Source organism: Lynx rufus, unplaced genomic scaffold (assembly GCF_022079265.1).
Source record: "Lynx rufus isolate CCGP_SWC_20201006 ecotype Redwood Valley unplaced genomic scaffold, mLynRuf1.p SCAF_5, whole genome shotgun sequence".
NCBI lineage: Eukaryota > Metazoa > Chordata > Mammalia > Carnivora > Felidae > Lynx > Lynx rufus.
The window spans coordinates 6794964-6811859 of record NW_025814867.1 but is presented as its reverse complement, the minus strand read 5'-3'; the positions used below and the strand labels follow the sequence as shown (position 1 = coordinate 6811859).

Here is a 16896-nt window from a genome sequence, read left to right as displayed (position 1 = left end):
TGGGATTCCTGAGTCCCGAAACATTTGCAGGCCAAATGCGGTGGGAGAAGAAAACACAGCTGGAAGCAGAGAAGTTTGGAGAGGAGGGATGTAGCAGGACCTTATCCCTGTTCCACATGTCAGTCAACAGCAGGTTGGGAAAGGGGCCTCCAGGTTCCCTCTGGGCATCTCAGCGAAAAGGAGCATCCTTGTTTTAGACCTTCTGGTGGTTCTGCACCTGCCGTTGCCCTCTGCCCACCTTCCGAGCTGAAGATGCTGCCAACCATCTCAGCCACCTCAATCTGTCCCCACCCCACCCATCTGTGTGACTGCTCTGAGTTCCCCAGTCTGTGTCTCCCCTCCTTACCTTATCTACTTCCCTTTCCCAGCCTCGCTGATGATCTTTGCGTGTTTTCCTTTGGAGCCATTCCAGGAGCTCCCCTTTGAGCTCTCTCCATGGCATGGCTAACACTCCTTTCCACCTCCCCTCCCAGGTATGTCTTCACTGTCATTTATACCTTTGAAGCCTTGATAAAGATTCTGGCAAGAGGATTTTGTCTAAATGAGTTTGCTTACCTGCGAGATCCTTGGAACTGGTTGGATTTTAGCGTCATTACCCTGGCGTGAGTATTTCTCCGTGCTGATGTTTATGTTTGCATGGGGCTTCTGGGTGGCTTGCACTCTGGGGATGTTTCTTCACCTCTGTCCAGCTTCGTCATTTGGAACTTCACAGCCTGGGGTTTCCTTGCCACTAAATGTTGCTTTGGGAGTCACTTTCCAGGGTTAGTCCCATACCTTCGGGGAGAAGTCAGAGACCTCAACTCTGAGCTGATAAATGGCCTATCAAAGTGAGTAGACACGGTTCAGCCTTGCACCTACCTGACCTGAAGATGTTTGCCTGAGTGGGTGGAGAAGATGCGTGTCTGAGGAGACCGGCTGGCCAAGCCCACATGCTTGACTATTCATCCATGCATGTAGTACCCAGAATGCTCTAGATCATAATGCATCTTCTCACAGGGGCCATTCTAAATGATATTGCAATAATTAAATCTGTGTCTCAGTCTATAGGTGGACGTGCCATTAGATTTTGTGTCTATTCTGGGTCCCACTGAGGCTCTCGTTACCCCAAATTGTCCTTATTTATGCTGCATGCATTCCCAGGACCCTGTCCTTGAAGGTACTGACTGACTTCTGGTCCCACAGATACATTGGCGAAGCGATAGATCTCCGAGGGATATCAGGCCTGCGGACATTCAGAGTTCTTAGAGCCTTAAAGACAGTTTCTGTGATCCCGGGTGAGCAGCTTTGACCACCACATGTATTCATAGAGCATATGCTGGTTTCCACAGCCTGACGTCCGTCTTTGATTTTTGTAAGAGCCCTATAAAGTGCCGGGGCATGAACTGTTGTCCCCCTGTAAAAGACAAAGGAACTGAGGCCCAGAGAGTAGAAAACACAATCCGAAGTCCTCATCACTATTAAGAGGCAAAATGTGACCTGGAGACCTGATGTCCCAATTCCTAGGCCAATGCTCTGTGCACAGTACCTGACGGACTCACCATCGACAAATGACAAGGTCATGTCGTCATTTTGTGTTCCTGTTGTGGGCTTCAGACAAGCGTCCAGTTGGAGGTCCTCATTTACATCCTAAACCAAAGGTGTAAACTTGGAAATAGGGAGGAAGGGAGCAGGCAGTCCTAGGCTCTAGTGGGTGTGTTTGCCATTTCCGTATACCTGAAAGCTTGAGCGACAGGCCTGTCTTGGGGCCCACAGAGAGAAAAGGATTGGGCAATTCTTGATCACAGAGAATTCAGAAACAAAAGTAGTTCACAACGCTTGTCTCCTTTGGCCTTCAAACCTCTGTTGTCACCAGTATCTCAGGGATGTGCCTCATCGTCCGCTGAGTTGGTGGAAAGGATAGTGAGTCCAGAAACCAGGCAAAGCTTAAGACAGCTTCCACCTTGTGGCCTGTTGGATTATCTCCCTTCCCTCACCCCTGAGAATCCATGCTCTTATCTGGAAAACAGAAACGCTCAAACTATGGGTGAAGTCCTTTCTACCATTCTCTGTCCGGCTCTGCAGGGAAGGATCGGAAAGTCTTTGCCAACTTCTGCTGGATAAACTTCCTCACTTAGTGCTGCCACTTAGTGTCTCTCTCACCTAGTCTTAGCCAGGAAAACCCTGAGTGTTGTTTACAAGACCTGTCCTGTCCACACTCCACCTCCTGTCTCACCTCTCTCCTATATCCACCTTGCATCATGTTCTAGAATCCACCTGTGGTTCCATAAATGCTCCCTGCCTTTGCTCATCTCCCAGCTCTTGGCCATGCTGCTCCTCTACCAAGAGAGCCCTTCCCCTCTTCACTCAACTAATATTCCTTCCTCGGGGCTCTGCCAAGATTTGACTTTCTCAAGGAAACTCTCTAGTCTCCCTCAACTTCCCCACACTCCATATCATCCCAACCCATCCCCACCCCAGGCTTCAGGTAGGGGTTGCCTCTGTGTGTGCCCACCTGCTCGATAATGCTATGGCACTTCCCCTCAGTTGTCAGACAACCCCACCACATGCCAGTGCCTTAGCCCCTCTTCAGCTCCTACCCCAGGGGCCAACACAGGTAGCGCTCAATGGGTTATTTGTTAACCAAAATGACAAGACAAGCATCAGTCCCAGACTTCGCCCCTCCTCAGAGTTCTTTCTGCTACCTGTGAAGCTACTCTCTCAAAGAAGCTGATTTCATTTGCCATGGCCACAAATCCTCCCTCCTGAACCTTTACTGCCAGCTGTGCTTGTCCCTGAGGCAGCTCCTTCTGATTAGGTTTTCCCTTTCTCTCTCTGTCTCCGCCATCTCTCTCTCAACACACACACAAAGGTCCGTGTGCCCCCAGCCTCAAGCTGCCTCCCAGAAATGAAGTGAGTATAGAAAAACAGATGTCAAATTATTAGAGTCAAATTAGAAGCCTCATGTCTAGTCTAGTGCCTGAAACATAGCAGGTATTCAACAATTATTTTTAAAATTGAATTTCTACTGTCAGAAGTGTATTATATTAGTCTTATGATGATAAGAAATATATCACTTGGGTCTCAGTTGTCTCATCTTTACAATGGGACAATAATCTCTGCCTCTGTCTCAGGGCTATTGCGAGGCTTAGATGAGGAGCCGGGCTTGGAACTGCCCCAGGGTTTGTAAAGTACCTCACACTTATACATGGTGGAAGGACAGGATGGTTAAGATGCAGACATGCCAGTGTTCTGTGTGTGTGGTACGTCATCCACGTGCAAGTGTTGCTATCATCTTCCCACAGGGCTGAAGGTCATTGTGGGAGCCCTGATCCACTCGGTGAAGAAACTGGCGGATGTGACCATCCTCACCGTCTTCTGCTTGAGTGTCTTTGCCTTGGTGGGCCTGCAGCTCTTCAAGGGCAACCTCAAGAACAAATGTGTCAAGAATTGTACCGCTCTCAATGAGACAGGCAATTATTCCTCTTATGGAAAACATGAGTGGAACTTCTGCCAAGAGGATGAAGGTCTGGTTGGCAAGGAGGGTGAAGCCCCTGCATACCTACATAGAAATATATTTTTGACTCCTCTTTCCTGCTTAAATGGTTCTCTTGAGCTATATTTTACTTTGGGGTCCCCATTTTCTGTTGCCCATGCCCTATTTACAAGGAAATGAGCTATGAACCTGGGCACAAGTCATTCTGCTGGGGGAGGCTCAGACTGAAGTCACTGCTCCGCTTTTCTCTTCCAAGATGGGACTTTTCTCCTTCCGAATGTCCCAGTGTGCCCACTGAAAGCACATAGCCAAGGGAATGCATCTTGCTCAGGCAGAAGATTTGAGAAGTGTTGCCTTTACCACACAAGGCTTGAGCTAGAGGGTTCAGAAGCATATGCAAGGCTTTCATTTCTTCCTTTCTTCTGCAGATTTCTACTACAATAAGCCAGGCACTTCAGATCCCTTACTGTGTGGCAATGGATCTGATGCAGGGTGAGTGCCCAACCCATGACAAAGCACCAATGCCCAGAAGTCCTTCCTCCTTGTCATCATCATTTTCTAGACAGGGACTGGTCTTCAGATCCCAAGGAAGGTGTAGAAATGAATAAGTCATGGCTTTTGTCATCCCAGGCTCAGGGGGAGGGAGTGTATGAGTTAGCTTTTGCCATGTAACAAATAGCCCCAAGATTTCTGTGGCTTAAAACACCAGCTCAGGATTCTGCACATCAGCATGTTGAGCTGAGATCAGCCTGGTGTTTTGGCATTGACTGAGTTTAATCATACATCTGCAAATAATGGACAGATTAGCAGGGGGCCAGCAAATCTAGCTGGTCTCAGCTGGGGTGGCTTCTCTGTTCCATGTGGTCTTATACCCCAGCATGGTCTTATTCTCATGGCAGAGGCAGAGTGCCAAGAGAAAGAGGGGAAGTATGCAAGGTTTCTTGGAACCTAGGTTTAGAAGAGGCACAGTGTCACTTCTACTGCATTCTGTTGGCCAAAGCAAGTCACTGCCCCGTGCAAATCCAAGCGCTGGGGAGATAAACTGTACCTCTTGATCAGAGGAGATGCAGCATCCTATTGCAAAGAGATACAGATACGGGCAGGGAAATCGGCGTGGCCATTTTGGTAATCTACCCCAGGAAGAAACTAATACTCATTAAATATGTTTTGTGTCAAATGTTTTACATTTAATCATCACAACTCCATCACATGGGTTTCATTATCCACACATGACAGAGGAAGAAACCTGTGTATGACACTTAGCCATTTCAAATTCTTACAGAGGCCAGATACATGACAACAAATGAGAGGATTAGGCTGGGTAGGAACCGAGCGATGACAGTTTGTGCCCCATCCAAAAGGGCCAGCCACCACCCAGTCCGGCTTTGGGTTGCCATGTGGAAATGTTGGTCCATTGCTTCCAGCTCTTCTAACTTTTAAAAGAGAGATAAGGAATTTAGATTTTTATGTGAAATCTCCCAACTACAAACATTGGCTACCAATTCCAAAAAATGTCTACATATTGTGGGCCAAACAAAATATTTCTGCAAGCCAAATTCAGCCTGCAAGCTGCCAGTTTGTGAGCTCTGATGCATATACATAAGGATGCTACCCTGTGAAGAAGCAGTACTGTGCTTGAGACTCCATGGGCCGGGGAAACACAGTGAGGTGATGGTGGGAGGCAGGGCAGGAGGCCAGGGAAGATTTCCTAGAGGTGGTGGTCGAGGGGAGCATTGAAGGGCAGGCAGGGTGTCTCCAGTTTGGTTGAACAAGAGATGGTTTGGATGGAGGCCATTCCAGGTGGCAGAACAGAATGTGAGACAAAGCAAGGGGCACGGGGTCCCTTCAAGCTTGCCTGATGCTTTGACCACTGGAGCGGGCATGAGCAGAAAGTGTTCAGGCCACAGATCAGCAAGGCTCATCTTTCCCATCTCCACAGCTGGGGATCCGAAGCCCTGAGCCCAAATGACCTCACTCCCTGAAGGGCTAACAACTCCATATTGCCCATGTGGAGCTGAGGGAGACCTATATAGAGCTTTGCCTTGATCTGCTCACTAGAAAAACAATCTCAGATAGAGCTGAAGGATGGAGGTGGAGAATTTGACCAACATCAGCTCCTTGGCCTCTTTCTTCACAAATGCACTTGGCATTTGGTTCTTTGGCTCAGGGATGGGGTTGTTCTGATATCATTTGCCTTTGGCTTAAATCTAAACTGAAGGCCCCCTCAATTCCTTTTCTTGTCTGGATAATGGCATTTCTCATGGCGATGGCTCCAGAGTAGCCCAAGCTACTGTGGTAAAGTTATGGGGTTCATCCATAGCCCCCCAACCCAGCTCCAAAAAAGGCCAGATGTCCTGCTGGGCAGGTCCTGGCCAGGAGATAAAGGGGTGGATAGGGCTGGGAAGGCAAGAGAGGCCCATTCAGGATGATGGGTGGAGTGAGACTTGAACAGCATCCTGTGATGACAGAACCTATGTCCTGTGCTGGGTCACAGAGAAGCCAGAGCCCCGAGCAAAGGCCCGCATTGACCAGTGGCACTGTTCTCAAAGTGGAGACCAAGTACTAGGAAACACTTCATGATTTCCAGGATTCTTTCACATATGTTCTTCTAGTCCATTCTTCTGGTCAGTGCAGGTTAAAAATAACAGGAATTTTCATCTTCATTTTATATACAATATTTACGATGCTGAAGGCACCATGCAAGAACCTTTGTACTGTGGGCTCACTTAATTCTCAGAGCAATTCGTTGTTGATGTGTAACAGCTGTAGTGGGGTTTAATGGAAGACATAGACATACGGCTACCCTTGGAGTTAACAAGCAGACCTACAGATAACAGGTTGATTAGCTCCTCAGAGGGCAAAACAAAAGACTGTCTGTCTTTAAATGTGGGCCTATAGAGTCCAGGAACTCGCAAATCTCCAACCGAGATTGAAGATAGAGTTGGGATTAATCATAGTCAAGTTGCTGGGACCCTAATCAACTGTATGGGTCCCAGGATTATGTGTTTGCATGGATGTCTGGGATAAGGACAGCCCCTGAGACTGGTGTTGGTGGAGGCATGCTGGAGCAATAGAATCCCAAACTCCAAACAAGGAATTACTGTTTTCTCAGCAGAGTCATCCCACTGGGGTGGGTGAGAGCACCTCACATGCCTTGAGCTTAGACAGACTTCTTTACATCAACTTACTCCCTTATCGTGAGAGAGTAAAGAGGTAGTCCATCACTGCCCCCCTCAGTACTCACGTGGTTATCTTCAATTTGGCCTTCCTTCATCAGTCAGTCTTCATAGGCTACTTGACAGATATACTCCTCCTTTTAAATAAATACACTGGCATCTATATGGTTTCAGGCAGCTGACTTCCTTTTTCTGAACCTCAGCTTCCACATCTGTAAGAAAGGATTGTTAAGGTAATTAAATTATAGCATTTGTAATGCACTTAGGAGAGAGAGGGGCACATAGTAAGTGCTCAGTAAGTGGAAAGTATCGTTTTCATTATTACGTATAATTGGGGAGTGAGCTTGACTCCCCAGTGTGAGTCCTTTGACGGACAGGTTGGCAGGTGATGCCAGACGGCTCAGGTCTTAAGTCTGCATTATTGTACTGACTCTCCCTCCCCTGGTATGAACTTGCAGGGAGTTAGCCACCTTATGGGATCATGTCGAGGCAGTCAGCTGGCCTTCCCCGGCCGTACCCCTCTGCATGAAACTCTGAAGTGAAAGTATTACCATCCCCATTTAAATGTGCAAGAGAAACTGAGCCTTAAGGAGATCAAGGTCATCCAACTGATCAGAGGGAGGCCAGGTCTTGAGTTCCAATCTTTGACTTCAACGCCTATGGTCTTCCTACAGCCCAGGCTGCCTTGCCCCCAGTAAACAGAGGGGCTGTGCAATTGATGACCTTCTCTATTCTTGCTGCAGCCATTGCCCTGAAGGTTATTTCTGTCTTAAAACATCTGACAACCCAGATTTTAACTACACCAGCTTCGACTCCTTTGCTTGGGCTTTCCTGTCACTGTTCCGCCTCATGACACAGGATTCCTGGGAACGCCTCTACCAGCAGGTATTGAGCTGCACGCCCCCCTACGGACTTGGTTGGAGGCCGGGGAGTCAGATGCATGCCTACATTTTTCTTAGAAGAGTCTGACAATGTCGGGGGCCCATGTACTCTGGATACAGATCTCTCTTCTTTCTCTTGAATCTGCAGACGCTGAGGGCTTCTGGGAAAATGTATATGGTCTTTTTCGTGCTGGTCATCTTTCTGGGGTCTTTCTACCTGGTCAACTTGATCTTGGCTGTGGTCACCATGGCATATGAGGAGCAGAACCAGGCCACCATTGATGAAATTGAAGCCAAGGAGAAAAAGTTCCAGGAGGCCCTCGAGATGCTCCGGAAGGAGCAGGAGGTCTGTGAGGGGTGGACGCTTTGTGAAATCTGCTGCAGGCTGAACGTTCTTGGGGAGAGGTCTGGAGAAGCCACTTACATTAAGGCTGTAAGAACTGTAAGAACGATTTATTGTACCTCAAGCACCATCTTAGGTCAGGTTTTCTCAAAAAGGGAACTTGAATCAAGATCTTGTGCAAGTGATTTATTGAGGGGTGCCCTCAGGAAAAGGAGAAAGAAGGAAGCAGGACAGGAGATGAATTAAACTAGAAAGTGGCCTCAGGTAGAGACCACCTTCAGCCTGATCCCATGCAGAGTTCTGGGGCATGACTAGTACCACAACGTTAGCCTCTCTTCAGACAAGGGGGCTGGCATTTTACACCCCTATGCCCGCCCCCAGCCAAATGTACGATGAAAGGAAATATTCTGCAGGGTGCTGTAGCTGTGATCCATTAACAGCTAACACTCAAGCTGCTGAAGATGAGTGTACTGACCTGGTAAAAGGGATTTGGGCAGGGAATCAGCAGGACACATTACACGGTGTAAACGAAAGAGATGACCCAGAGGTGGCCCTTCCTGCCATGCCTCAATCCCACCACCACCCAGGTCCTAATCCTGACCCTCTCTGTCCTAGATGCCCTCACCTCCGTGACATCCCACGACTGAGGGGCACATTTACGCAAAGCTCAAGCACATATTGTTGGCTGCAGCTGCTGTTCTCTCTCTTCAGGTGCTGGCAGCACTGGGGATTGACACAGCTTCTCTCCATTCCCACAATGGGTCACCTTTAGCCTCCAAAACTGCCAGTGAGAGAATGCCCAGGATGAAGCCGAGGGTGTCAGAGGGCTCCACAGATGACAGCAAATCACCCCAATCTGATCCTTACAACCAACGCAGGATGGTAAGGAGCTCAAGTTCGTGTTCTAAAGATTACCCGCCTTTCCTGGGTGGCGCAGTCGGTTAAGCGTCCGACTTCAGCCAGGTCACGATCTCGCGGTCTGTGAGTTCGAGCCCCGCGTCAGGCTCTGGGCTGATGGCTCAGAGCCTGGAGCCTGTTTCCGATTCTGTGTCTCCTTCTCTCTCTGCCCCTCCCCCGTTCATGCTCTGTCTCTCTCTGTCCCAAAAATAAATAAACGTTAAAAAAAAAAAAAAAATTTAAAAAAAAAAAAAAAAAAAAAAAAAAGATTACCCGCCTTTGCAGCCGCCACGGACAATAGGTTGGATTGGGAAGAGGTTTGTAGCAGGCAGACAGCAGGAGGCTCAAGATGGGGAGGATGTTTTAGTAATCCAGACAGCACATCGACCCCCCCCCCCCACCACACGGTGGCCTAAACTAAGAGAGGGGCATCGTGGATACGGAAAAGGGGTGGATTCTGACTTTTACTGGGGGTAGGGGACAATGAGACTGGGACTGTGGAATGTGGAAAAAGGAGAGAGGAGTCCAAAATGACTCCCAGTTTTCAGAATTGGGCAATCAGATGGGTATGATTCTAAGGGAGAAGCACCGGAGGAAGAAACCAGGTTTGTAGGGAAAGTGGTGAGCCCATATTGGACATGCTGACCTTGAGGTGTCCATGGACCTGTGGACAGCAAGCGTTAGCTTCCTTCTAACACTCTGATCTGCAATTCTGTTTGTGGTGCTGAAATCATTTACAAGCTTCTTTCTGACTTTTTGCCTCAGCCCCCACAACCCAGACTCTCACCTGTTGCTGGCAAAGAAGAGTACAGCCCCCATCTCTGAGATACAGTCCAGCCTCGGAATAACTTCAGAACCTCACTAGACCCTGTAACAATTCTGTCCACCACCCAAATCTTCTGCATCCCACTCCAAGATTCCCTAGCCTCACCAAGTTTCCTCCCATCACCTCTCTCTCTCTTGGAAGTCCTGTGTATGGCAAACACGTCCTTTCCAGAGGCCTAAGAGATCATAATCCCTTTGTGAAAGAGCAGTTCCCACACTAATAGTATGGAAGAGGGGATCAACTGGCTATTTGTCAGGCCTCCTGTCCCTCAGTTCCCTCTCAGTCTCTTTTCATATGCTCATCTGAAGGACATTCTACTTTTTATAATACTGTCTCTATAATCCCCAGACTTATGTGTGCATATATGTACACAGATATACTCACATGCACACTGGCCTCAGTGATATCCACACTTCCTCATTGATCAGATTCTGTGCCCTTCCCTTCCTTGTTCTGCCTGTTTTGAGCAGCACCTGGCATGCACGGGGTACAATTCAGAAGTCATTTCAAAGGGGATTTCACTAGGGCTCTGACAATCACAGGACAGACTGAATCATAGCCTCCATGGAAATGTCGATGATACCGCGAATCGGGCTTTAACTCCCCTCATACAGTCAGCCTCACATAAATTAGCACCTGGCTGTCCAATAATTGGACACAAACACACCAGATGGACATGTGTGCTCATCTCTCCAGCTAGGTTTACCTTCAAATGGGCAAAAGAGGAACTGTGTCTTGTTAATTCAACAACACTAGGTGCATGATGTGCACCTAGAGATGACTGATGGTCCATTTCCCAAGGACTTCCATTTGGTGGAGGAGGCAGCGATGTAAACAACTGTGTGCTATATACTATATTAGGGAAACATACATGGTGTTTTGGGAATAGAAGAGGAAGCATCCACGCTTATGGGAGTGGAGGTGTATCAAGAAAGACTTCACGGAGGAGGAGTTCATTGAGATGAATAGTAAATAGTGAGTAGGGGTTCCTCTAATAACTGAGGACTGCAGGGGAGGGTGGGGAGGAGTATTTTCCAGGCCTCAAATAGAACGTATATGTGCCAAAGCAGGGAAGCACCCTTTGGGTACCTCTTTAATGCTAACTAAAGGATTGAAATTCATTCAAGAGGGCATACCCTTCCTCTTTTCCCAGGTGCGTTCCTGTGGTAAACAGACCATCAGCAGTGTTTATATAAAGTCATTTTCCAAACAGCAGCAATGGGTGAGAGGTTAGGGGTAGCAAACAACAAGAGACACAGCAGAGGTTTCAGGGAACCCCCAAGACACAAGTTGGCCTGCTTGGATGATGCATTTTAAGACAAGTCTAGCACTTAGATTCAGAAGTCATTGGCCACCATTGGTCAAACAGGTTAATTCTGAAATATTAATTGGTGGCCAGGGAAGCACCACCTGTCAAACATGGAACCAAAATTTTCTTCTTAGTTTGTTTCATTTGTTTGCTTACTGCCCACTTGCAAATAACTCAGCCATCCCATTTTTAATAAGAATTTGCCAATTCTACTCCTTTACTTCAAAAGTGGGAAGGATTCGTGGGGTTTTATGAGTTTCATAATCCTTGGACATATATTCTAGGCAAAGAATGCTCTGTTTATGATACCAGGATTGCAATGATAGTTGCTGAACAGTGTCGGGCTCCAAATAATCCAAAAAGGAAACTTCAGTTCTGTGGGATAGGGGGATAAGTAAGGAGGACTCTAATTGACAAAATGTCCCAACTTTAGTAGTTTAGTAAATAAGAGGAATTAAGGAAGGGGGAACATTCAGCAGTATGACAAAGTTTGGTAGCAGCTCAGCATGTAGATGTCTAGAAATAGATCATATGGCTTAGAATAGAACTGATAACTTGTTATGGTCAGGCTCCCACAGTGGTCATGGGCACTGGCCAACCCAGCATACTCACCCTCCAGGGGCTCTAGGCCTGTGAATTAGCTCCTTTTCTCTGGCAACTGTAAGCCTCGCCATTCCCTCAGTGGAAGATTTTGATGGGAAATGTTTATTGATCTGGAGGCATGGCATTATTCTTCCAGGAAATTAGGCTGCAACTCTCCCTTCAATCTCCCCATTGTTGACTATTCAAAGTTTGCCTCAAGGGATCTTGGAAGCTCATTACATTACAAAGCTCTTGTCTCCTCCTGCACCACACAAACTCTCACATTTGTATAGGCTGGATCTAATGAATTGCAGAACCTAATTTTCAGACAATAAAGTGCACTTGTTCATTCAACAAACCGTTTACCGAGCTTGTTCCAATACTGGTGTGCATAATAGTCTCCTTAGGTCACAGCTTTACTTGTGGAGCAGGGAATTTAAGACAGTTTTGTCCAGTCCTATGGGCTAAGGCTGTAAATAGCTGACTCGTCTGGGTGACAAGATTGTCTTCTGACATCCTTGGCCATCGTGACCTACTTGCTGATCTTAAGCACTCTGTAATCACTCTTGGCCTTTTCCCAGGCCATGTCAAAAATATTCTTTTCTCCTGTTCTCTTCCCATGTTTACCTAGAATACCCCTTGAATCTATGTCTTAAATTTTTTTCTGGAAGTTCATGAGAATAAGGGCAGGGAAATAGGAATGGGTGGAGGAAGTGTTGAGCCCCAGATATGCCTGCAGGATGAGCTTCCAGTCTGCCTTTTCTCCTGGTCCTTTGGGGCAATGCCCAGTCTTTCCTAGGTCTCACCTCTGGGAGGCGCCGGGCTAGCCACGGCAGTGTGTTCCATTTCCGGGCCCCTTGCCTGGACGCCTCATTCCCTGATGGGGCCACAGATGATGGAGTCTTTCCTGGAGACCGTGACAGCCGTCGGGGCTCCCTGCTGCTGGGTGGGGGTGCCGGCCAGCAAGGCCCCCTCCCTAGGAGTCCGCTGCCTCAGCCCTCCAACCCTGGCTCAGGACTTGGAGAAGACGGACACTCCACATTGCCCACTGGTGAGCTTGCTCCTGGAGGCATCGAAGTCTCGGTAAGTTCGTCAATGCTCCAGATCTCTTGAGCTGCCCTCCAGGTGAGGGCCAACAAACACTGAGTGCCACCCATGGAAGGCTCCTTTAGACAACATTGTGTCCAACATTTCCCCTCTATCCCCATTTTACAGACAGGGCAGGTGAGAGTCAGAGATACTGGATTTACCTGAGGTCAAACTGGTTTTCTGGTTTCCTCTGCAGTACAATAATACAAATTATTTTCCAGCTGATCCTTTTATTTTTTTTCTGTGTTCCTCTGTCTCCACTCACTATTACTGCTTTAGAGACAGGCCTGCCTGGTTCCTGGATGAGTATGAGAAAAAGGGAAGGTTCTTGTCTTTCTGCTTGTAGCTCTGTGCAAACTATGCTGGGTTTGGCCCATGGGACCCAGAGAAATCCTGGGAGGTGCCCTGGATAGATATTAGCAGAAGCAAAGTATCCCTTGCTTTACTCAGAGAAGCAATAACTTGCCAAAATGTACAAATTAGGCAACAGTGACTAACTGGTGTGCACTCTTCATAGAATAATCACAGAGTGCAATGGAAAACCAGGGACTCCTCATTGGATTGAGAGCTGTGATTTAATTTGAGCTCTCCCTTTAGTTTCAGTAATGATGCTTCCAGTGTTTTTCATTTGCCCTCTCTGGCTAGCCAGGGACCCAGAGCAGTTCTCAAACAGACTTGTAGACTAACCAGGATATGGCTCTCCTGACTTGGATAAGTCCTACAGGGTTACCTTAGCTCCATCTCTGATTGGATGCCATGTGATCCCAGCAAGAAACAGATACCACTCCAGTGGGCAATTGGGGGAGAGGTATGCACTGGGCTTTGAACTAAGAAGGGACAGTGAGGCACTTAGAGATGAGCAATGGTGGGAAGCTGTTATATGCTTAGGCTGAAGTGGTGAGGGGAAGGACCCGAACCAGAACCCAGAGAGAACTGGGTGGTCCCACAGAACTTGTGATCCAGGGGGGAGGTCAGTCACAGCGCTGCAGGGAAGAAGCCAGGCGATAGTCCCTCTCCTTCCAGACTCTGATCTTCTGTCTGTGCCTCCCATTGGCCAAGCCTGACCAGAACGAGAGAGTACAGACCACCTTCCCCAGGCACAGGGCGGGGTAGAGAAGGTGGAGAGTGGGTCTCCAAGAGCCAACAAAGAGTCATCAACAGAGTCCAAAAGTCAAAGCCAACCTGCAGACCTCTCTTGGAGTTGCTTTAACACTCCAGAAAACACCTCATTCAGGAATTTCTCCCTAGATTATCACCTCCCTAGATATTCTGACTTTGATTCATTTTAGTTAAGTTATTCAGCTAGTGTAAGATTAACTCTTTAAGCCCTCTGTGTCACGTGGACGTGGGTTTCAATCACAGGTTTGCCATTTACCAACTGAGTCACCTGTAACAAGCCCCTTAAATTCTTCAGGCCTCCAAGTCCCCCATTAAAAAGGTTTCTAAATAGCTGAAGGGTTAAATGGAATCATAAAGTGCCTGCACTGATACACATTTGCCTGAAAATAACAATAGCTATGCTAGCATCTCTTGTTGAGTCCTCATGGTTGAAAACTTTCTGAACATTCTTTATATGTATTAAAATACTTACTATCTACCTATGAACTTCACCTATGGCATGTGCTCATGCCTGCTGAATTTGGATTCTGAATGTGCAGTGCAGTGCCAGAATCAGCTTCTATGGGCCCCAGACTCCCCACATCTGGGGTAGTGTAGGACTAGAGTTAGAGCACAGAACCCAGATGGAACTTCCCCGGGAAGGCCCAAAGAGGGAAGGTTCAAAAGGGCTGTGTCAAACAACTATCACTGGAGAATCAAGACACACAAATATTCCCTCAGAAACAAAAGGACCGTGTGGAGCTGGAACTGAGTTATATGCTGGGGAGAGAAAGAGGCCTATCAGAAGGGAGGTCAAAAAAAAACCTGTCCTGGAAGAGGAATTCTGTCTGAACACCATATGCCCAGCGCAGACGAAGTCTTGGAATGACTTCCTGGCCCACCGCTCCTGCAGCTGTCACTTCCCTTTAGTAGAAACCTCAGAGACCCTTGAGGCAGCCCCATCCCCACGCTGCTGCCCAAGGACTCTGTCCTCAGGCAGGAATTAGCAGACCCTCAGGTGAGCCCAGGTTATAATATCAGCTACAAAGCTAGACTCTGCTTGCACCCCCAACTCTATGTCCTGGTCCTCATGCCTAAGCTCTTAACCCAAGTTCAAGAAGCAGCCCCATTTCCCAAATGGGAAAGCACAGCTACAGAGGAACAAAGCTTCACCAGGCAACTCACAACCACATGAGACGGGCCAATAAGGGGCTGAGTGACCCATTTTTGCCACTGATGACTTCAGGTTGGGGGAATATCCTGATTGTGTCCCAGCAGGCATTTGATGCAGGACAGAAGAAGGCTTTCTTATCGGCAGAATACCTGAATGAACCTTTCCGAGCCCAAAGGGCAATGAGTGTTGTCAGCATCATGACCTCTGTCCTTGAGGGTAAGTACTGCTCATTGGAATTTCCATCAACTGTGCTGTGATGAGTCTGCATTTGAGCAGCAGAGGGGATGCCCCAAATCTGTGTCAAATATATCACCCATCTGTGTCCTGGGATCCTAAATACTCCTCTTTCTTATGCCCTTGGTCCCATCACCCTTTATCAATGTGTTTTTTTAAATGTGGATAATTTTTCAAAAACAATAGAATCCAATGAGTTTGAAACACCCTATTCATCTCTTGTTTAAATTAACATCAGCCTCATATGTATTCATAAAACTAAATTTTAGAAAGTGATCTGGCAGAAACCAGAGAATTTCAAGCTACCTCAGGTATGCAAGAAATTTTACTGTCCTTAATTTTCAAATACGGTGAAATTATCCTGTCATTTTTCATGGTTGTAACTCGTATGGTTATAACTTAATTTTTGTCTCAAGCCCACATTATGCTGAGCATTGGAAGATAATTTAAGTAAATTAATCAGTCAATTTAACTAAATTCTTGCTAATTTAGGGCTCTATCAATCAAATGGGAGCCCATTCAGCCTCCTCAGGGATGTGTCTAAGTTCCAGTTGCTTCTACCAAGCCAGGGGCTGGAAGAAGGCAACAGCACTGGGTCATGGTCACCTGACACACAAGTTCCCAAAGAGCATGATTGTATCCTGTATTAAGGCCTGTCTTCTTATCCGGCCTTTATTTTGCCTCAGGGCATGGAAAATATGGCCTTTGTCTTGTCCAGCCATGTGTCTCCCCTAGACAAATTTAACGTGTACTGGGCTGAAGGAGGGAGGGGGAACTTAGATGCTGGTGTGTTCCTGAGAAAGGGCTCTGTGTGCTCCCCTCCCAGCCCTGGACTGAATCCTAACTGTGGGGGAGGGCATGGCGAAACAAACAAACAAAAAAAGATGTTTGAGGGATTTGAAAACAGAGCCAATCTATGCCTTACTTTCTAGGGGAAGTGAGAGGTGGCAAGTCTTAGAGAAAGACTCACATGCCCAGCATGGTACAGAAACTATACAGTAGAGAAGCAGGTGACCTACCTGGGTAGAGAAGGCCTGAGGCAGCCTCTGAGAGTGCCCCATGGCCTGCAGAGCAGGAAAGTAGCTAGGTGATGACCTTGCCCCACTTGAGGGTTAGGGAAGGTGAGTGAGAGGCAAAGAGAGAACAGCCATCTCTGTGGCTCTCCCACCAGAGACCACATGGGAACTACAATGACTCCAGTAAAATATACTTGGCAATGACCAAGGACCAGCCCAACACTCTTCCGACCCTGAGCTCTCCAGAACTCAGATGCAACCTCAGATAGTGATGTAATAGCAGACACTGAATTAACCAAAACAAGATCCCCAGGTTGAGGACTTGTGGTATATATTGAATTCAATTATGAATTCAAGTTACTTTTCTTGCATGCATGAATTTGTGCTTTGTGAAATGTATACATATTTCAGTAACAACAGTGTGTACATTTTTCTCATATTATTTATCAAAAATCATTTGCCATTGTAATAATGTCTGTATGCCTAACATTTTTTATGGCTGCATAAAATCTAACCATGCTATGCCCATGACTTTTTGTTGGCCAGGTGGGTTGCTTGGATTCTTTTTCCTTTTTGCTCTTAGCCATCAGACAGTTAATGTTAAAAACAAACAGCTTGCTTTTTCATTTATTCCCCAGAATTATCAAGCTTCCTCCTCCTCTTTTTTTTTTTTCTTTCATTTGTTTACTCTTCAACAAGCATTTGACAAACACCTGCTATGTGTCTGGCATTACTCCGGTGCTGGGAATTCAGTGGTGAACAAGATAGAAGCCTGCACACATGGAATCTACATTCTGGG

At 47.1% G+C, this 16896-nt stretch overlaps 1 protein-coding gene across 3 annotated transcripts in view; it reads left to right on the top strand.

Annotated features, from left to right (window-relative positions):
* SCN10A (sodium voltage-gated channel alpha subunit 10) overlaps window positions 1–16896 on the top strand; it is a 93983-nt gene that overhangs the window by 24689 nt on the left and 52398 nt on the right. For 2 of the 3 annotated variants that reach the window (XM_047099426.1, XM_047099424.1), the window contains exons 4-12: window positions 474–602; window positions 1183–1274; window positions 3282–3473; window positions 3898–3964; window positions 7392–7533; window positions 7678–7875; window positions 8584–8754; window positions 12276–12569; window positions 14952–15063. In XM_047099426.1, the coding sequence (XP_046955382.1) occupies window positions 474–602; window positions 1183–1274; window positions 3282–3473; window positions 3898–3964; window positions 7392–7533; window positions 7678–7875; window positions 8584–8754; window positions 12276–12569; window positions 14952–15063 (1397 nt within the window). The remainder of the gene's footprint in view (window positions 1–473; window positions 603–1182; window positions 1275–3281; window positions 3474–3897; window positions 3965–7391; window positions 7534–7677; window positions 7876–8583; window positions 8755–12275; window positions 12570–14951; window positions 15064–16896) is intronic. The other variant, XM_047099427.1, reaches the window with a different exon arrangement.